Here is a 19430-nt window from a genome sequence, read left to right as displayed (position 1 = left end):
CAGCTGCCTGCCTGCCTGCCTGCCTGCAGCGAGCGGGCAGCCGGCCGTGCCGGGCAGCGGGGCGGGGCGCGGCCCCGGGGGAATTCGAGCCGCGCAGATCACCTGCCTGCGAGCGGGGCGGCGGGGGGCTCCGCCGAGACAAAGCGCCGGGGGCCAGGCAGGCTCGGGCTGCCCGCTCCTGCCTGCGGCTGCATCCGAGACCGAGGGTGGGGAAACCTCCCGCTCCCGCCTGCCCGCGGGCAGCCTTTTCCCAAACGCTGCTCCGAGCCCCCCCCCCGAGCGGGCAGCGGGGCGGGCAGCCCCCGGGGCAGGGTTGCAGGCGCCTGGGGACCCCCGCTCGGCCCCGGGGAGCGCGGGCTCCGGCCGTGCACCTGCGGCAGCTCCTTCTCCCTTTGTCCCTGCCCGCTGGAGCGTGGCGGGGAAGGCAGGTGCCACGGCCGTGCCGCGGCGAGGGGAGCGGTTGTGCAAGGAGGCCTCGCCCCAGCCGCTGCTCTGGGGTAGGGGGGGCGGGGGGGAGCACCCCCTGTTCCCCTCCGCGGAGCCAGACTTTGGACCGGGCGGGCAGGGAGTGCCACTGCCGGCTTTCCGCGGCTGCTCCGCGGGGGCTCCCGCCCCGACGGCTGCCAGAAAGCTGCCCCCGAACGGGCAGGGGGGCGACCGGCCCTCCCTCAGCAGAGACACTTCCTCCCCCCCGGGGCTGGGGGGACAAGGGGCTGCGGTGTGAGACCCCTGTCCCCAAATGCGGTGGTGCCGTAGTAGAGGGTGGGGGGTGGCTGCTTGGGAGAGGGCGGGGGGCTGTAGCCTCGGCGCCCGCTCACCGTACCCGCTGGGGTCCTGCCCCCCCCCGCCCCCTTGCCCCAAGGATACTCGGGCTACCAAAACAGGACACGTTTATTGACAAATGTAACCGGTACAGACCACGCGTAACAGGGACAGGCGGTGCCCGGCCGCTGCCTATGGGGGGGGGACACGACGACGACGACGACGACGACGACGACGACAACGACGCCGAGGGGGAGGCACCATCCCCATCCCCGGCCCCATGCTGCCCCATCGGCGCGGGCAGGGGCACGCCGGGCGCCGCTTCCCCCGCCGACCCGAAACCGCCTCTTGTTTAACCGAAACCGTCTCTATTTACACAGCCCGGCCCTGACCCCGCAGCCGTCGCCGTCCCCTCCTTCGCGCCCCCCCCCAGCCCTGATGCCACCGTCCCCGGTCCCCATAGAAGGCGATGAGGATCCCGGGGGTCGGGGGGGTGGGGGGGGTCCCGGGGGGGCTCAGACATAGTTCCTCTTGTCGTAGCTGGTGACGGCGGAGCGCGGGGCAGAGTAGGCCACCTTGCCGGTGGGGTACCTGTCATCTTTGGGGGGGCAGGAGCAGCAGAGCAGGGCCCCCCCCAGCAGCAGGAGCGCGGAGGCCGCCCAGCCCACGTAGAGCGAGGTGCCCAGCTCCCGCTTCTGCGCGTCAATCACCAGCGGGTTGTAGAAATCCCGGATGATCGTGTTGGCCGACCAGGAGACGGGGATGAGGGTCATGACGCCGGAGAGGAGGAAGATGACGCCGGAGACGATGGTGATCTTGGCTTTGGTGCTCTCGTCCTCCACGCAGCGGGTGCACTGGGCGCCCACGATGGCCACCAGTAAACCCAGGACGGCCAAGACGATGGCCACCACCAGGAGGGCACGGGCGGCTTGCAGGTCCTGCGGCAGGGCCAGCATGGAGTCGTAGACCTTGCACTGCATCTGCCCCGTGCTCTGCACCACGCAGTTCATCCACAGCCCTTCCCAGATGATCTGGGCCGTCACGATGTTGTTGCCGATGAAGGCCGTCACCCTCCACATGGGCAATGCGCAACAGATGATGCTGCACAACCAACCCAGCACCGACAAGGCCACCCCGCCGATCTCCAATCCCATCGACATGGTGGCCGGTTTGCTGCTGCGCTCCGGGCGATGGCGGAGAAGAACCCACGGACCGAAACCGTCGCCTTCACCCTTCGCTGCTCGCAGCCCTTGGGGGATCAGCTTACACCTGGGTGCACCTGCGTTTATAAGGGCTGGCGGGGCCAGCTCAAGCGCCCGCCCGGGGTGGGGTTTCACTGCTGGACGCTCCTCTCCGCTCCTCCGTCACCGTCACCCACGTCCCACACCCTCCCCTTTGTTTGCAGAGATGGCGCCGGGTTACTGGAGAAGGGCGGGAGGGGGAGAGACGCCACCTGTTACGGCCATCCCCTCGGTTTCGGGGCGATGGGTACCGGGAAACACGGGCCACCATGCTCATTCGGACCCACCGGACCCCCTTGGGGACCTGGAAATCCCTCGGCTTTGCCATTCCCCCCCAGAGGTGCCAGCAGGTCAGGGTTTGGTTTATTTCTGGAGTGTCTTATCAGTGCTCACATTTAACTGGGGTTCGGCGAGCGCTGAGCACCTTTGTGTCGCCGTGCAAAGTGCAACCTTTTGACCGTGCCATGATGCTTGTTGTTTTGGCACAGCTGTCCTAGGGGAGCCACGGGTGGTCTCCCTGCCCGGCAGGGTGGGAGCAGGAGGGGGCTGGGCGGAGGGGGGACTCCCCACCCAGCTCCCTCCTGCTCCCACCCTGCCGGGCAGGGAACACTGGTGGGGATCCCCCAACCGGATGGTAAATATCTTTACTCATCCTGCTGATATATTTTGGCCTTGAAGGAAGCAGATAAGGCACGTAACTGCCCCGGCAGTGTCACCCCATCAACCCGAGCGGGCAGCCAGCAAAGGGAAAAAAAAAAAACCAAGGCAGGTGCAGGCAGGCTGCCGGCAGTCACGCTCAGACCTGGCAGCGGCAGCCCCGTGGCTGTGGGGGTGCATGTGTCTCCCCCACCATCCCCCCCAACCTTGCATGCCGGTGGTGGTGCCGGTATTTCCAGGTCCCCCCCTCCCCAGGAATGTGGTTGCTGGCCCCCACTGGACATGGGCTTGCTCCTGCCTGTTCCCTGCCTGCACCGAAATCTCCCCTGCGACTTATTAACTATTCAAGAGCGCAGCGGGATGCTGGCAGCCGGCACAGCGGTGGGAGCCCTCCCTGCTCGGGCACCTGAGGTCTGCAATGGGGGGGAGCACTGTGTCTGCCTGGCTGTACCCCGCAGCACCCTGACACCCCATAGCCAGGGGGGTGTTGGCTTCAGGTGCCCCACAGTGCTCCAAAACCCCATATCTGGCTGGGTCAGCTTCTGCTGCCCTGCAGCATCTCATAGCCAGTGGGGTCAGCCTCTGCCACCCCAGAGCACCCCGACACCCCATACCTGGCTGGATCAGCAGTTGTCACCCCATGTCACCCCAGCACCCTGTGTCCATCTGGGTTGGCCTCCAGCCCCTTGCAGCACCCTGTATCTGACCTCCAGCACCCTGTGACACCCCAATACCCTGTATCCAGCCAGGTTAGCCTCTGCCAACCATCTTGCCCCATTTTGGGGCATCCCCAAAATACCCCTTATCTGGCCACGTGGGCTTCTACCACCCCATATCACGCCAAAACCTCCTGTATCTTGGCTGGGTGGGCTTCTGCTACCCCATTGTACCCTAATCACCCCACCGAGGGCACGCTGAGCCCCTCCCTCACAGCTGGCCAGGATTGGTGGCTGTGGGGGTACCCAGGAGTGACCCCATATGTGCTGCCGAGGGGGAGCCCATGCAAGCAGCACCCCAGGGATTTGCACCCTTGTTGCTGGGGGGTGCTGGGGGTCCCGGCCCTCGGGGGCACCCTGGGGTGCCCGTGATGCCAGTGCTGCCAGCAGGCGATGATGGCTACAGGGCCAGGCCTGCTGGGGTGCAGCTGGCACTACACTGCCAACCCCCAAACAGAGCGGGCTCTGGGCTGGCCGAGGGCCCCCCAGGTCCGCAGGCGGGGGTGCCGGCAGCATGGACCTCAGGCATGCCTGAGGTCTGCTGGTGGCCCTGGGGTGCAGGTGCGCACAGACACGCAGATGCGCGCGCACACGCACAAACGCACACCCCCTCTGCCGGCAGGGACACCCGGACACGCAGCTGCACACACAGACAGACACACGCTCACAGACAGAGGCGAACAGGCACACGACGGCGCTACAGGTGCTCACGCGCGCACCCCACGGCGCACACACGGCTGCAGATACACCAGCACGTGCACCCACAGACACACATGGCTGCAGGGGCTGTGGGGCAGGGGGGTTCCCCAGGCAGGGCTGTGGGGCAGGGGTAGGGGCAGAGTTATACTACAGGTGGGGGTGTGGGGCAGGAACATACCCCAGGTAGGGGTGTGGGGCAAGGGGGTATCCCATACAGGGCTGTGGGGCAATGGAGATACCCCAGGTAGGAGTGTGGGGCAGGGGGGGATACCCCCAGGTGGGCGTGTGGGGCAGGAAAAGAGGGGGATACCCCCAGGTGGGCATATGGGGCAGTGGGGATGCCCCTGGGGTAGGGGCTGCTGGGGCAGGGATGTGGTGAGACGGGGCAGGCAAAGCACCGCAGCCCCCGACCCTGCAATCAGGGCCCCACACGCCGCGTCCCCACTTTGTCATCCCAAATTGCCCAAAGTACAGGCTGCACGCACTGCTGTGCCGGCCCGGGGCAGCTGCTGCTCCCTGACTCACGACAGAAGAAGGGGCAAATCACCGGGGTTTCGGGGTGCCGGCCGCCACCGCCACACGCTTCAGGATGCATTCTTGTGGCGAGCAAACCGGCTTGCCAGTATTTACCAAAAACAGCTGAGTGGGGCCAGCACCCCTGCGGTGGTCCTGGGAGCATCTCCATCCCTTCTGCTGCTGCATCCCCCGCCCTGGTGAAACCCCTCCGCTCTCCCCCCACAGCTGGGAAGGGATGGGGAGTATCACCCAAAGCAGGTCCCCCAGGATGGGGACAAGGTGGGATGGCCGCGTGGAGCCACCAGTGACATGGGGACAGGTTTGCACCCTCAGTAATGTGGTGACCCCAGATGGAAGTCAGACCCAAAGGTCAAGGGAGCGTTGCCGGTTTGGAAGCCCACGCTGCGGGAAGGACTCCTGTGCTGGCAGGGGGGGACACCCACTGCAGGCATCCCCCCATCCCCACCCAGCACCCAGCACCCCCGGGGTTGAGCAGGAGGTGACAGCAGAAACCGCCCCAGGCATCGCGGGCCGCGTCCCGCTCACGTGCACCCAGCAGCCAGCACAGGTTTTGGGGTGTTCCCCCTCCCCTGCGGTCTCGGGAGTGACGGCGTGTTTCCCCCCCTGGGGGAGCTGGGCAGGGGCGGTAAATGCTGCCTCGGCTGCTTATATTTCAGGCGTGGGGCTGCTGGCTCTGCCCCGGCCAGGGCACACAGGCAGCCCATTGTTGAAGCCCCTTCGTCAGCGGCGGAGAGCAGGTAAGGCAGCTCCAAGCATCAATGGTAGCTCTGTCTGCCGGCGGGGTGGGGATGGAGCTGCCAGCAGCGCCGGCGCCCGACCCGCACATGGGGAGCTGGAGGGTGGTGGGGGGCACGGTCCAGTGGCACCTGGCAGGGGGCTGGCAGCTCACACGAGGAATGCCGGGACGCCCGAAATCTCAGTGTGCCCGGGGCATCCCAACCCCGATGGCTTCAGATCAGCTTCTCTGGGGCTTTGCTGCAGCACCCTGCTTCCTCCGAGCGTCGCCTGCGGGGGCACCCCCATTGCACCACTGGCATCCCCCTTCCTGAGCCGTGGCTGTCGTCTCCCCCATCCCTTTGACAAACACCTCGGCAGCACTTGGGCATGTTTTCCCTGTTCAGAGATGCTTTTTGCTCAGCAAATTGGGCAGGGCTTTTATTTTCAGAGCGACTTCAGGCCGAAGGTCCCATTTCTCACAGCAGCACTTGCTGCCTGGAGGCTGCGTCCCTCTGGGGACCCCACAGCTCCCGGCACACAGCTCCTCTCCTGCCGAGCTGATAAGACTTTGCTTTCCCCTAGTGGGAAACAACCTGACTCTGCATATTTGAGCCCGTCGCGGGGGTTTTATGTTGGGCAAGTACTTTTTTTGGGAACATTTAGTCTCTGGGCTGCTGGTAACTAATCCCCGGCCGCTGGCAGGGAGACGCTGCCCAGCTCCGTGCCGGCTGAGCAGAAGGGCTGGTGCTGTGCCTTGCTCACTGGATGTGAAGCCGGAGATCCCAGTGGATCACCACTTGCCGGCAAGTTTTGCCAACCTTTTTGGGACCTCGAGGTAGCCAGGGTGGCGAGTCTGTGTGCGGGTGCTGGGGGATGAGGGGCTTTTGGCTCAGTGGCATGGGGGCTGAGCCGGTGCTGTGTGTGCGCATGAGGTGGGAATGTCACATGTGTCCTGGGTGGAGATGTCCCCAAGCCTTTTTGCAGAGGGCTCGTGCCCCAAGCACTCTGCCTGTGGGGTGTCCTCTGCCGTGGGCAAGGTCAGGGCGGCGCAGCCTCCACCGGGCACCTGGTGTGCCTGGCTTCGCAGCGACGCCGGGTTTAATGGCACCTCCCTGCCCAGGATGGCCTCGCTGCCCGGCCATGGGGCTGTGGCACGTCCCCATCCTGATGAAGCAGGAACGATTGGTGGAGGGTGTTTCCCGAGCAATGAAGGCTGGTGGCTGATGTGCAGGGACGGGAGCTCTGATGCCACCAAGCCTGTTAGCATGCGGTGGAGTAGGACGGGAGCTCAGGCCCCCCCAGCCCTGCAAATCTCACTGGATTTGGGGCAGGGCACCCGCACCCGGCTGGGTGCTGGGGCAGGTGCTGGGTGGCAAAGGCTCGGGATGGGGCGAGCATCCCGTTTTGGAGTGGAGGAGCTCCCTGCGGAGCGGGTGGGCTGTGGTCCCATCACAGCAAGTCCCTGTGCCGTGTCCACTTGTAGGTGGCACCAGGATGAAGCCAGGGCTGAGGTCCTGCAAGATGCACCCAGGCATCTGGGATGGGGCTGTGGGGCTGGTGTCCATGCAGTGACGGCCCCAAACGACACGTGCTGAGGTGCTTGGCAGTGCCACGGTCCTACACATGCTGCACCAGCATCCTCTGGCTCAGTGGGCATTGGGGATGGCGTGCTGCCCCAAGGGTTGGCTGTTGCTCCTCCGCTCCCTGCCGAGCTTGCGTCCGTCTGTCCTGCTGGCCGGCAGTGCTGGCAACACAGGGCTGGCTGTGCTGGCTGGGCGAGCGTGTCGCTGGGGGATGTGGGGAAGGGCACGGGGGCTGTTTCTGGGTGGCAGCCGCCAGTTTGAATATATGTCACGTTCCAGCTTTAATTACAGTAATTGGCTGTCGGAGGGCTGTGCTGGCGCCTGCTCTGGCTCCGAGGGGGAGCGTGAGCAGCTCAGGTGTTTGATGCTCAGTGCACAGAGGAGTCCCTGTCCCCACCTTCCCATTTGTCCGCAGCCCAGAAGCATGTTCCCACATGCCTGTGGGGACACGGCCCATGCAAAGTGCACACACGCGTTGGCACGTGCCTGTCTCCAGCCACAAATAATTTGGTGGTTATAGCAGCTGGCTGGGAGGTGAAAGCCATGCTCGGCCTCAGGCAGAGTCTGGCCCCAACGGAGATGCTCTAGAGCCCCACAGATTAAAGGGAGCTCTTGACCATGAGGCTGCAGCCCTGGGGTGGGCACACTGGTATGTAAGCAATGCGGGCGCTCCAGCAGGATAGACAGATGAATGGATGGAGCATCTCAGTGTCTGGGTGGCTCCTCTGGCACAGGTCAGGCAGGCAGGACCCCAGCTTGTCCCCATGGGTCAGGGTCTGCAGCAAGACCCGAGCATCCCTGAGTGCCTGGGCTCTGCCCTGCCTGCTCCTCCCGTGCCGGGCACTGGCATCCCCAGACCGGGCACCGTTGGCATCCTCATGGCACCGCGGTGCATGGACCACCTGGCTCATCCCATGGCATTGGGGCACGATGCTCAGGGAGGTCCTGGAGTGGGCAGTGGCAGCTCTAGAGCCTGTTGTGCTAAACAATTAGCACAAGTGATTGGATCGTATCGGTAACCCCAGTGCTTGGAAAAACTAAGATTATCTCAGGCACTGTTATCTTTTCTGGAGGCCCAGGATTAAGCTGGGGTGGGGGAACGGTGCAATGTCCATCTGTCCGTCCTTGCAGTCTGTCTGGCCTCGTGCTGCGCCTGCGCAGAAGCTGGAAGGACTTTGGAGGTAGTGGGGAGGGGATGTGTGCGGGGGGGGCTCATGGATTAAAGGAGGAGAGGTCGGGCAATGCCCAAAGTATCAGCATCAGTATTGGAATTGGCATCGGCATCGATATCGGTATCGGCACAGCCTGGCCAGCAGAAACGGCTGTTTGTGCCAAAATGCTGTCAGCAACACGCAGCGCTGCCGGCCCCGCTGCCCTGCCTGCACCTGGCACCCTGGTCACCAATGGGGCAGCAGCGGCACTGGGACACCTCGACGCCACCTCTGCCCCCTGCAGCCCTGACTTGCTGAGCCTGGCCAGCACTGCAGGCAGCACAAGCAGCGCAGGCAGCACAGGCAGCAGGATGTCGGCAGGGTTGGGACCAAGGGCTGCCATGTGAACGGCGTCTCGGCAGTGGAGCACAAGGTGGGGTGGGTTTTGGGGTCTGCCCCCATCCCGCCCCAGGCAGCGCCGTCTCTCCTCCATGCGGAGCCGGCAGCCGCTCCAACCGGTTTATGGGTCTGGGCGGTGACACTGTGCGCCTGAGGCCTGATGGAGGGCTGGGAAGAGCTGGTACGGACGCCAAGGAACAAACAAGAGCCGCTTGTGTCCTGCTGGGCATGGAGCCCAGCAGTGGGGCAGGGACGGTGTGCTGCTCCCCCAGCACAGGGCCGCAGGGGGCTGGAGGGTGGACTGCTGCCGGAGCAGCCACCCCCACGAGCTGGGGGGAAACTGAGGCACGAAATCGTGGAGGGACCCCATCTGGGTGATGGAGCAGGAGGCTGTGACAGCGACCGCAGAGACATCCTGGTGCCCGGACACTGGCTTTTCCCCTTCAGCATCCCAGGCTGAGCCCCCGCAGCTGCCCTTCGCATCTCCTGCCTTGCCCACAGGCAGCAGTGGGATGCACTCCTGCGCCTGGGTGGCCTGATGCCAGTCCCCTGTGTCCTCCTCTGTGGGAGCAGCCGGGATAATAAGTGTCATCGCTTCGGGGAGAAATGCAAGTGGAGGAATCCCGGGAAACTGGTTTTACCCCTCCGTCCGGTGCTGGCGGCAGGACGGCGGCTGCAGCAGTGCTCCTCCCTCTGCAAAGGCATATAATGCCTGCCATGGTCCCGGCAGCCGGCACTGCGCTGTGGGAAGTGGGCAGGGGTGCAGGCGGCGAGCGATGGCCTCCATGGGGCTGCAGGTGCTGGGCATTGCCCTCTCTGTCATCGGCTGGTTGGCCTCCATCCTCTGCTGTGCACTGCCCATGTGGCGGGAGACGGCCTTCATCGGCAACAACATCGTGACGGCCCAGATCATCTGGGAAGGGCTGTGGATGAACTGCGTGGTGCAGAGCACGGGGCAGATGCAGTGCAAGGTCTACGACTCCATGCTGGCCCTGCCGCAGGACCTGCAAGCCGCCCGCGCCATGGTGGTGGTGGCCATCGTCTTGGCCGTCCTGGGCACCCTGCTCGCCGTCGCCAGCGGCAAGTGCACCAACTGCGTGGAGGACGACACCACCAAAGCCAAGGTCATGATCCTTTCTGGCGTCATCTTCATTGTTGCCGGCATCCTCATCCTCATCCCCATCTCCTGGTCGGCCAACACCATCATCAGGGACTTCTACAACCCGCTGGTCACTGATTCCCAGAAGCGGGACCTGGGGTCGTCCCTCTACGTGGGCTGGGCGGCCTCCGCGCTCCTGCTGCTGGGGGGGGGGATCCTCTGCTGCACCTGCCCCCCCCAGGGCGAGAAGCCGTACTCTGCCAAGTTCACAGCCGCTCGCTCGCTGCCAGCCAGCAACTATGTCTAGGAGCCGCTCTGCCTGCCTGGACCCCCCCAGGCCACACCAGGGAGCTGGGACCTCCCGGGGTGCCCCTGGCCCACAGCCCCCCCCCCGGCCGGGCTGGGGGCTGGCCGGGAGCCGGGGCAGGGAGGGCTGGGTGCCGGGGCGGTGCAAGGGGGGGCAGACAGAGCTGCCTTTGTTCACTGGGGGATTGAAGCTGGTTCTTTAATCTCGGTTGAGACAGGGAACAGGGAAATCCTGTCCTGGCTGCCCCCCCCCCGCCGGAGGGGGTCCTGTGCGCCTTGGAGCACCCAGCCGTGGCATTTTCTCCGAAAAACCACCCGATCCCCACCCAGAGCATCTGCTGGCTCCCAGTATCGGGGTGTGCCGCGCGGTGATGCAGCTCCCGGCGCTCCCGGGGGCCTGTCCTGCGAGTGGCATGGGGCTCTCGCCGGGTAAAACCACCCAGGACGCATCCATCGGGGTGGGCAATGGTGCTGGTGGGGACACCAAACCTGTCCCACGCGGTCATGGGGTCACGGTGGATCTGCAAGCCCCAGCAGGGTCTTGAGGGGCAGCGGGGGCTCTCACCTGCCTGTACCCTAAATTTTGACTTTGACCTACTTTTGGGGCTTGGAGCGGCTGTACAAATGTGTGATTTCTCGTGGCAGCTCCCCGGGGCGGGGGCATCATTATCCTGGGAGTGGGAAGGCAGCGGCTGGGCTGGGCGAACCGGTCGGGGAGGCGGGAGCAGGACTGTGCACCGGCATGGAGGGGGGGTGACTCCCGGACCCGACCCTATCCCCTTGGGTGCACCCATCCATGATCCCCCTCAGCAACCACCCGAGCGGGGTGCCGGGGCCAGGGGCAGGAGGAGGTGGCTCGCAGTGGCCACCCCCGACTGTGCTGCCATCCATCCCCGCGTCGCAGCCTTCCCACATTAAACGGCAGCTGCTCAGACCCCGCTGTGCTTCGTTTTCTTTACCCTCTCCAACACCCGCCTCAGTGGCGGGACAGTCTGGTGCTCCTGTGCCGTGGACTCCCGTTCCCCTGAGATCTCCCAAATCTACTCCCTGGAGCCTCCCACGATCCCAGCAGACCTCTGCTCCAGCCCTGGCATCACCCACCACACCCCTCCTCGGGCCACTCCGGACCCTTGCTCCCTGGGAAGGGGGTGACAACGGGTGCCTCCGTGGCAGGATGCCTTGGCAGTGCCGAAGGTGGCGTTGGAGCTGCCCCACGCCTGTCCCGGCGTGATCTGGCGTGATCTTCTCACCTGAACAGGAAGAAGGAGATGGGCGCTGGCAAGGGCGGGTCAGGGTGTGCTGGCCCTGGGGCTACCTGACGGCCCCGGCTGGGAGCACCCCGGGGCCAGTGTGGGCAACGCCAGGTGTTTTGCCTATCTTGCTTCCGGCAGGACAAGTTGTGCCAGGGCGCAGCTGGCGCTCCACTGGCTTGGGAACATCCTATCCTTCCCTCCTGCCTCGGGGTGCGTGGGGATGATGGGTGACACCAGCTGCCTGGCTCTGGGTGTCTCATCTGGGTCAGGGGGCTTGAGGGCTCCCAGCTCCCCCATCCTTTCACTGGGAACGGGAATGGTGGAGAATGTTCCTGCAGCCCTGTGCTGCTGGTGGCTGGGTAGAAATGTTAGCATGATGATCCGTCAAGCGTCCCTGCCGGGATCCATGGGGCCACCGCTTGTCACTGCTGCGGGTGGTCATGCACCCCATTTTGGGTGTCTCTTGTGGTCCCGGTCCTGCTGTCTGGGGAGGGGTGTCTGGGATGGGTTCCCATCATCCTGGCCCCCTGACCTCCCGGGAGACTGCTCTCCCTTTCACGGGGAGAGGGACTTTATTTTTGGCCCAAAGGAGCTTTCATGGCCCAGGGGAGGCAAAATCCCAGTGCTGGGTGTCCATCGGGATGCCAGGGGATGAAAGGTGCTGGGGAAGGAGTGGGGACACAATGGGGGAGGAGAAGCTGCAGAAACCGAAACTGGGACTGGAGAAATGATGGTGAAACCTCCTGCAAGTGCCGCAGGGTGTGCCAGGCACAGTCGATACCCCGCTGCCGCTTGGGGCTCATAAAAACTCAGCTGGTCCCAGCTGCTAAGCACAAGTGCAAGCACCCATGGGTGCACTCTGCCCCATGGCAGTACAGGGGCTCTGCTCCATGTGGGGCTGAGCAGTGATTTGGGCTGTGCCAGGGGCCACGGTGGCTATGTGTGACTGTGGAGGAGCCATTGGCGTGTCTGGCGTGTCCCCGTGTACCAGTCACCCCTCCTCCAGGGGTGCATGACCCCGGGCTCTGTAACCCCTCGCCGGGAGTTTGCCCTCCCAGTGCTGCTCCCGGTGTGAAGGAAGAGCGGGTATTGCTGAAAGTGCTGAGCACCGCAGCCAGGATGAGAGGCAGACCTGAGCTCTGACCCATTTCCAGCACTGCAGAGAGGAATCCTGGGTCCAAAGGGTGCTGCAGGGTGGGTGCCAAGGGCAAAGCAAAACCTACCCTTGGACAGGGAGCAGACGGCGCCACGGTGAGGGCAGGGGGCTGCCTCGCCTGCCCGTGCCCCCCGGTGCGATTCTTGTGGCCAAGGAGGCTGAAGCACCAGCAACAGAGCAGGGCATGGGGTGGGTGCTGTGGGGTGGCTACCACGGCAGGACGTGGGGTGGGTGGGGTCTGTGCTTTGGAGTGTGCTGGGACGGGCACAGCGAGCCCCTCATCCTGCTCCCTGAAAGCCATCCCCTCCCTAACGCTTGCCACGCACTCAGCCCAGCTGGGTTGGGGCGATGGCAGAGGACTGCCCTGTGCCGTGGGGACGTTGTAGGGGGAAACATGACACACGGGGGCTCCTGCACCTCGGCCTCCTCGGGACCTGGGTGCTCAGTGCCACATGTGTCCCCATATTGACATGCAGCAATGCCCCGTGACACACATGTCCCCATGCTGATCTGCAGCAATGCTCTGTGCCACACGTGTCCCCGTCCCACCCAGATGGGGAACAGGTTGCATCCAGGATGAAGGCCATGCTCTTCAGAAAGCCCACCTGGCTCCGGGGCTGTGTCTGTGATGGCTGTGCCCTGTCCCCGCAGGTGCTGTCGATGGCGACGATGACGATGCAGCTGGGTGGGCTGATGCTGGCTGTGCTGGGCTGGCTGGGCTCCATCCTCACCTGCGCGCTGCCCATGTGGAAGGTGACGGCCTTCATTGGCTCCAACATCGTGGTGGCCCAGGTCTTCTGGGAAGGGCTGTGGATGAACTGTGTGTACGAGAGCACGGGGCAGATGCAGTGCAAGGTCTACGACTCCCTGCTGGAGCTCACCTCCGACCTGCAAGCAGCTCGTGCCTTGGTGGTCACCTCCATCTTCGTGGCCTTTTTTGCCTTCCTCACTGCCATCTCAGGTGCAGACTGCACCCGTTGTGTGGATGATAAAAGCACCAAGACCAGGATCTCCATCGTGGCAGGTGCCATTTTTGTCCTGGCCAGCATCATGCTGCTCATCCCCGTCTCCTGGTCTGCTAACAGCATTGTCAGCAACTTCTACAACCCCATGGTGCCCGAGGCCCTCAAGAGAGAGTTGGGGGCTGCCCTCTACATCGGCTGGGCCTCCAGTGCCCTCCAGCTCTTTGGCGGGGGCATCCTGTGCTGCTCCGGACCCCCGTCCCAGCAGGACCCCTACCCCAAGAAGTACAGAGCGGTGAAAACCTGCAGTCCGATGAGCTACCCCATGAAAGACTATGTGTGAGCCACTGCGCCCGGTGCCAGGCCAACGGAGAGCACCACCGTCCCCATCCTGCCTCCATGTGCCACCCCCCCTCCCTGCCCACACGCTGCCTCCTCCTGCCCATCCCCATGCTGGCCGCACCACCAGCCCGGTCCTCCCATGTGTGCCCTTCCCCAGCGCGCAGGGGCTCTGCTCGGGATGGACTATAAACATCTTGGTGCCACCGAGACTGCCTGGGCTCATTTTGAAGCGGTGTGGTGGGGAGAGGATGGTGACACGTCCCATGGGTGTTGTGCCCTGCCAGCCTGCTGCCAGCTTGGGGGCTGCTGCATCAGCGCCTGGCACGTCCCCAGGAGGATGTGGCAGTAGCCAGCCAGGGTGCTCCCTGCATATCCCCCAGGAGGGAAACTGAGGCAGGGAGAGGGTGCTGAGAGCCAAGAGGGGCATGGGGGGGACACCAGGCTCCCAGAGCTTGGTGCTTTGAGCACCCAGGGACTGGGAGGCAACCCCAGAGAAAAGCCAAATTCCCCCCTTCCCTGGCTGCTGGGCTCCCTCCCCTGGCCCCTGCAAAGGGTCTGCAGCCCCCTTGCTCGGGGAACACCACACGGCAGGCAGGCAGCAGAGGGAGGAGGTTTATTCAACAGCCAAGTGCAGGGACGGGGCCAGCCATGACCCCCAACTGCCCAGGGGGACAGCGCTGGGGACAAACAGGGGGAGAGAGGAGCAGGGCAGCTACCTACGATGGGTGCAGGGAGCCCAAGACGTGGGGGGGCAACGTGGAAGGGTGACAAGACCCATGGGGAGGACGAGTGTGGGAGATTTGGGATGTCCCGGGCGGAGGACAGGGACAGACACAGCCACTGTCTCTCGCTGGGGAAGAGCTCCTGAGGGGAAGGAAGCAATCTACTCCCCCGGGCCGTGGGAACGGGATGAGCAGGAACAGGTCTGGGAGAAGAGAAAAGGAAAAAAAAGAAATATCCCAGCAAGAGATTTGGGTAAAAAACTTCCCAAGGGAGCAGCGGAGGAGGAGGGGTGGAGGCAGCATGGCAAGGGGCTTGGGGAACAGGCTGGGCAGGCGATGCTGGGTGGCTCCTGGGTGGGGAGCGGCCACAGGCTCCTGAAGTCCCCTTCAGCCTCATTTCCCACCCAGACCATTAACTACAAAGCTGTCGGAAGATGAGAGACTTAAAGCAGCTGTTGCAGGATGAAAGGCTGGTGTGGTGCTTGGAAAGCTTCTCTGGCTGGGTGTCACCTTGGCACAGCCGCTCCTGGTTTGGACATGGAGGTCTCCTGCACCTCAGGGTGCACGGGGTTAACTCCTGGGGAGGATGAGGATGGGGGACCACAGGATATGGCAATGGGTACCCACCTCCAACAGGGGTCTGGGGTGGGGAAGATGAAGAAGGATTCTGATTTTGACCATGAGGGCTGAGAGGTGGGCATGGCGGGGAGAAGACATCCTGGACAGGACGTGGCTCTGAACAGCCAGGTGGGTCTGTGAGATGTCACGGTGAGGGCCGAGGTGTCGGGGACAGTACCCGAGTGTCAGAGCTAATGGTGGTGCCCATGGGACCCTGGTGAAACCAAGAGACCCTCCCCACGCTGAGGAGCAGGCAAGGCCCCCAGGGGCCAGACTTCAAGGGGAAGGAGCGAGGGAAGAGAATGGGGACGCTCCCCGAAACTGTCATCACCCTCCAGCAGCCCCTCTGCTCCGGGAGGGGGTCACTGGGCTGGGTTTTACAAGGGGCCGAGTGGTGTCCCCCCTCCCCAGAGCCGTGTCGGCTCTCAGCCCTCCTCAAGGGGGGGGATGGGGCATTTCTGATAGATGTAGACCACCCCAGAGATGTAGCCGGTGCCCTGGGTGCTCTCTTCCTCAGAGGTGGCCCTCTCCCAGCGCTCCACCTCCTGGGCCAGCACCTTCTGCCAGGCTCCCTGCCTCTCCAGCCTCTCCAGCACTGCTTCCAGCTCCACCTTGTACCGCAGGTTCGAGGGGTTGCTCCTCGTCGTCAGGCAGAGGAAGCCTCCTGTGGGGAGAGGGGACGGGTGATGCTGACGCCGGGTGTCTCCGCTGGGGATGGCATCCCCTTGGAAAGGCAGGGGGTGAGGGGAGGCAGAGGGACCCTGGCAGGAGTCAGCTGGCAGGGCAGCGGTCAGGCAGGCCCTGAGGCCAGCGGGCAGGGGTCGGGCAGGGCATCGCACCTAAGCCCGTGCTGTCACGCACCCGGAGTGCCACCGCCACCTCCCGCCGCGTCCCCCTGCCCGAGCCTGGCCGGCAGGCAGGGCCAGGGACCGGGCAGCCACGGCACATCCCTGCCTGGACCGGGCAGCAGGGACAAGGCCACGTCCCGGCTGTGCCACGGGGCCAGCGTCGTCCACCGGGACCTGGTGTCGCCGTCCTGCCAGCTCGGGGGTCCTGGCGGGGAGGCGACAGCGTGGGGGACGCGGGGACACCCCCTCACCCGGCTTGGTGACACGCAGCAGCTCCGGCACGGCCGCGGCCGGCACCTGCCCCTCGCCCAGGGCCCCCACCACCGTCACAGCGTCATAGTGCTCTGTGGGGACACGCGTGGCATCACCGGGGGGCGGGGGGGGGGGGGGGACCCTCCAGGGTAGCATCCCCGCCCCCGGTTCCGGCCCGTTACCTGCGGGCGCGGGCAGCGGCTCCCGGCCCACGACGCAGGGCAGCAGCCGCCGGTAGAGGCCGGTACTCCGCGCCCGCTCCAGCATCCCCGCGCTGCCGTCCACGCCGTGCAGGCAGCGGAAGCCGCGGCGGTGGAGCTGCGGGGACAGACGGACGGACGGCACCGTTAGCTCCCCTCCCCTCCCCGCCCCGCCCCGCTCCGTTCCTCCCCGGTACCTCCCGCGCTACGAGGCCGGTGCCACAGGCCACGTCGAGCAGCCGCGCCCCGGCGGGCGGCGCGGGGAAGGCGAAGGCGAGCGAAGCGGCGGCCAGCTCCGGTGCCCGGTACTCCAGCGCCGCCACATCCTGCGGGGGGACACGGCGGTCAGCGGCGCCCGGGAGGGGAGGGGAGGGGAGCGGAACGGCCCCGGTCCCCCCGGTACCTGGTCGTAGCGGGCGGCCCAGCCGTCGTACAGCCGCAGGCGCTCGGGCAGCCCCCCGCCGACGTGCACCGCCGCCACCCGCTCCCGCACCCCCGCCGCCAGCTGCATCCCCCGCCGGCTCCGCGCCCCCGCCCCGGATACGCCCCCCAGCGCCCCATTGGCTCCGCGCCCCTGCCCCGGCTACGCCCCCAGCGTCCCATTGGCTCCGCGCGCCTGCCCCGGATACGCCCCCAGCGCCCCATTGGCTCCGCGCCACCTCCCCCCGGGTACGCCCTCCTACGTTCTATTGCTCCGCGCTCCCGCCCCGGGTACGCCCCCCAGAGCCCCATTGGCTGCCGGACCTTTGCCGTCACCTCCACCGCCTCCGTCCCGCGCCGTTAGGGGGAACGGCGAGCCGGGCGCGACCAAGTGCGCCGGAGGGGGAGGCAGGGGGCAAGGAGCAAGGAGCAGGTGGGCCGGGTGTGACCAAGTGCCCCAAGGGGCCACGAAGTGTCCCGAGCGGGTGGCACCAAGTGCCCCGGGGGGGGTGACCAAGTGTGCCGGGGGCGGTGACACCAAGTGCCCTGGGGGGGTGACCAGATACCCAGGGATGGCGACACCAAGTGCCCGGGGGAGGTGACACCCAGAGCCCTGGCAGAGCCGGCACCAAGTGCCCCAGGGCCACCGTTCTGTCCCTGCGGTGTCCCCAGGCCCCGCTCCTGCTGAAGACCCCCGCTCAGTCCCTTGCACGGCTCAGGCGCTGCTGCCTGATCCCTCGCGTCACTGGTGTCCCACGCGGGGTGGCCCTGGACGGGTCACCTCCTGCCCGGCCCGTTGTCCCAGCCCCGCAGGGCCCCGGTGCTGTGCCGTCACCTCCGCACCTGCATCTGCACCTTCCGCCGCTGGGACTCGCCACCCAGCGCCGAGCGAGTGGTGACCACGCTCCCCTGCCACCGCCTGAACCCACCCTGTCCCACCACGGGTGGAGGTGACATCCTAACGCCGAGCAGCTCTCCCAGCCCTCCCGGGGACGGGGACACCACCACCGCACCCCGGGGCAGGTCTCTCCTCTCCTGCCGTGTCTGCCCATCTCCAGCTGCCCAAGCACTCCCATGGGGGGTCATTCTGTGCGGCCCCTTGCCCGTGGACAAGGTGTGAAGCAGCGGGCAGGGCTTGGGGACGGAGGACAGGAGCATGGACCCTCAGGGCTGGGAAGGAGGAAGAACATCTTGGCTATATCAAGTTTGGGGTTTGCTCGTGGGGAGCACGACAAGAAACGTCACTCAGTGCCAACACGATGCGTGGGGAGCTGGTAAGATATCTCCTCCGGGGCATCCTTCTCTGGAATGCCCGATCCAGGTGCCCAGCATTTGTAACGTGCCGTATCCAGCTGATTAATGAGAGATGTTCATTAGCTCTTGGGTAGCTAGGACCCCAGCTGGAGGTACTCTCTGTGGGAGGTTGCACACTCGTTGCTTGGTGAGTCTGCGCTGCATTGGGAGCGACTCTTGTCTTCTGCTGAACCGACCTTTGATGTTCGTGGTGGAGTTCGTGAGACAAGCTCTGGCTTGGGGGAACGACCCTCAACTGTTGTGACCCATCACTTGGCTTCTGGCTTCTTCCAGGAGCGAAGCAGACAAATCCAGCCGCTCATTAATGACAGAAAGAAAATGAGGGTGCCCCGAAGGAGCCGGTGGCTGCCCCGAGCTGGTGGCTCTCATCACCTCCTGCTCTGCTCGGCACCTCAGGCACCTTGCTGACGCTCCCCTGTCGTTCCTGCGTCCTCCTGGCCACCGCCCGGGGTGGTGGCCGCTTCCCCGCCATCCAGCTGCTCCGGGGCCGGCAGCCCCGTGGGGACCTGCCCACGGTCACGCGTGGGGGCTGGCTCTGCCCCCGGGACAGGCAGTGCTGGCCGGGGACCTCGAGAGGGAGCCCTCCGCCCACGCTCCGCCACCGCCGGCGGGGCACTGCCCGGCGCCCGCCGGGCCCCCGGTGCGGCAGCCCGGTGTCACCCCCGGTGACCTCCTCCGAGCATCCCTCGGGGGCCGGGGGATGGCAGAGGGGACACCTGGGGCTGCGGGGGGCGGCGAGGGGTCGGACCCAGGAGAGCAGGGATTGTCCCCACCCGCGCCAAGGACACACGGATGGCTCCTGGAGGGGGTCCGCGGGGGGCTGCAACCCTGCCACAGCTCCTGCCGCTGTGCACCGGCACTTTGTCCCCTCTGCAGCTGTCCGCACGGGGCCGATCCTGCCCCCCCCCCCCCCCCCCCAGCTCCACACCTCCTGCCCCGGCACTGCAGTGACCACCAGACGGCTTTGTGGCCAGGCCTCTAATAACGGCTTTCACGCTCCCAACATGGGTCCTGCCACTAATTGAAGCCTGACCTTCGTTTACGAGAGAAACCAGAGGCAGGGTACACCGCCAGCAGCCCCCCACCCCTGTCTCCACTGCCCTCTGGGCTGCAGCTGGGTTGTGCCTTCCCCGAGCCTCGACCCGCACAGATCCAGTCCCAAATTAGCCAGTGCTTTTCCAAACATTGCCTTCCCTGGGCTGGCTCGCTCCGCCGTGCTGTGCACAGCTGTGCAAACAGCTTTGCTCTGCGCCCCACGTCACGGCGGCTTTGGGCTGGCTTGGACCCAGCGCCGGCCAGCCAGGCTTTGGACCAGACCCAGTGCCAATGTCGGAGGCCACAGGCTGTCCCCCGAGGATGCACGGCAGGACGGCAGGGTCCCCCCAGGGCGTGGCACCAGGCTGCGACAGGTTAGGGCTTCCCCAGCACCGGTGCCAATGCCGAGGCTGGACTTTGTCCCGGCATGTGGCCTGGCAC

At 65.6% G+C, this 19430-nt stretch overlaps 4 protein-coding genes across 7 annotated transcripts; 2 read left to right on the top strand and 2 right to left on the bottom strand.

The window, feature by feature from the left end:
- Positions 1-1037: 1037 nt before the first annotated feature.
- On the bottom strand, positions 1038-2034 carry LOC126039394 (claudin-3-like). Its single transcript, XM_049802474.1, has one exon. The coding sequence runs from the start codon at positions 1920-1922 to the stop codon at positions 1278-1280; it is 645 nt and encodes a 214-aa protein (XP_049658431.1). The 5' UTR covers positions 1923-2034; the 3' UTR covers positions 1038-1277.
- Positions 2035-5283: 3249 nt separating this feature from the next.
- Positions 5284-13778, top strand: LOC126039739 (claudin-4-like). 3 transcript variants are annotated; one of them, XM_049803326.1, is made up of 2 exons: positions 5284-5349; positions 12928-13778. In XM_049803326.1, exon 2 carries the CDS (start codon positions 12937-12939, stop codon positions 13579-13581), a length of 645 nt encoding a protein of 214 aa, XP_049659283.1. In that variant the 5' UTR covers positions 5284-5349; positions 12928-12936; the 3' UTR covers positions 13582-13778. The 3 variants fall into 3 exon arrangements, with proteins under 3 accessions (XP_049659283.1, XP_049659282.1, XP_049659281.1); XM_049803325.1 differs by lacking the exon at positions 5284-5349 and adding an exon at positions 5520-6164; XM_049803324.1 differs by lacking the exon at positions 5284-5349 and adding an exon at positions 5520-6176.
- On the top strand, positions 8215-10875 carry LOC126039740 (claudin-4-like). Its single transcript, XM_049803327.1, has one exon. The coding sequence runs from the start codon at positions 9239-9241 to the stop codon at positions 9866-9868; it is 630 nt and encodes a 209-aa protein (XP_049659284.1). The 5' UTR covers positions 8215-9238; the 3' UTR covers positions 9869-10875.
- Positions 13779-14178: 400 nt separating the features above from the next.
- Positions 14179-16732, bottom strand: METTL27 (methyltransferase like 27). Of its 2 annotated transcripts, XM_049803541.1 has the most exons (5): positions 16624-16732; positions 16418-16546; positions 16203-16338; positions 16020-16112; positions 14179-15584 (listed from the first exon to the last, which is right to left on the bottom strand). In XM_049803541.1, exons 1-5 carry the CDS (start codon positions 16729-16731, stop codon positions 15346-15348), a joined length of 705 nt encoding a protein of 234 aa, XP_049659498.1. In that variant the 5' UTR covers position 16732; the 3' UTR covers positions 14179-15345. The 2 variants fall into 2 exon arrangements, with proteins under 2 accessions (XP_049659498.1, XP_049659499.1); XM_049803542.1 differs by lacking the exon at positions 16020-16112.
- Positions 16733-19430: the final 2698 nt, after the last annotated feature.

This window comes from Accipiter gentilis, chromosome 6 (assembly GCF_929443795.1).
Source record: "Accipiter gentilis chromosome 6, bAccGen1.1, whole genome shotgun sequence".
Taxonomy (NCBI): Eukaryota; Metazoa; Chordata; class Aves; order Accipitriformes; family Accipitridae; genus Astur; species Astur gentilis.
This window is presented reverse-complemented; position numbering and strand designations above follow the sequence as displayed.

Bases quoted from the DNA above. Each gene is read 5' to 3' on its own strand.
- LOC126039394 (XM_049802474.1), bottom strand. From the start codon at position 1,922: ATGTCGATGGGATTGGAGATCGGCGGGGTGGCCTTGTCGGTGCTGGGT.
- LOC126039740 (XM_049803327.1), top strand. From the start codon at position 9,239: ATGGCCTCCATGGGGCTGCAGGTGCTGGGCATTGCCCTCTCTGTCATC.
- LOC126039739 (XM_049803326.1), top strand. From the start codon at position 12,937: ATGGCGACGATGACGATGCAGCTGGGTGGGCTGATGCTGGCTGTGCTG.
- METTL27 (XM_049803541.1), bottom strand. From the start codon at position 16,731: ATGCAGCTGGCGGCGGGGGTGCGGGAGCGGGTGGCGGCGGTGCACGTC. The intron at 16,339-16,417 runs GTACCGGGGAGG...CTGTCCCCGCAG, and splicing joins CCGGCCTCGTAGCGCGGGAG to CTCCACCGCCGCGGCTTCCG. The intron at 15,585-16,019 runs GTGAGGGGGTGT...CTCTCCCCACAG, and splicing joins GCTGCGTGTCACCAAGCCGG to GAGGCTTCCTCTGCCTGACG.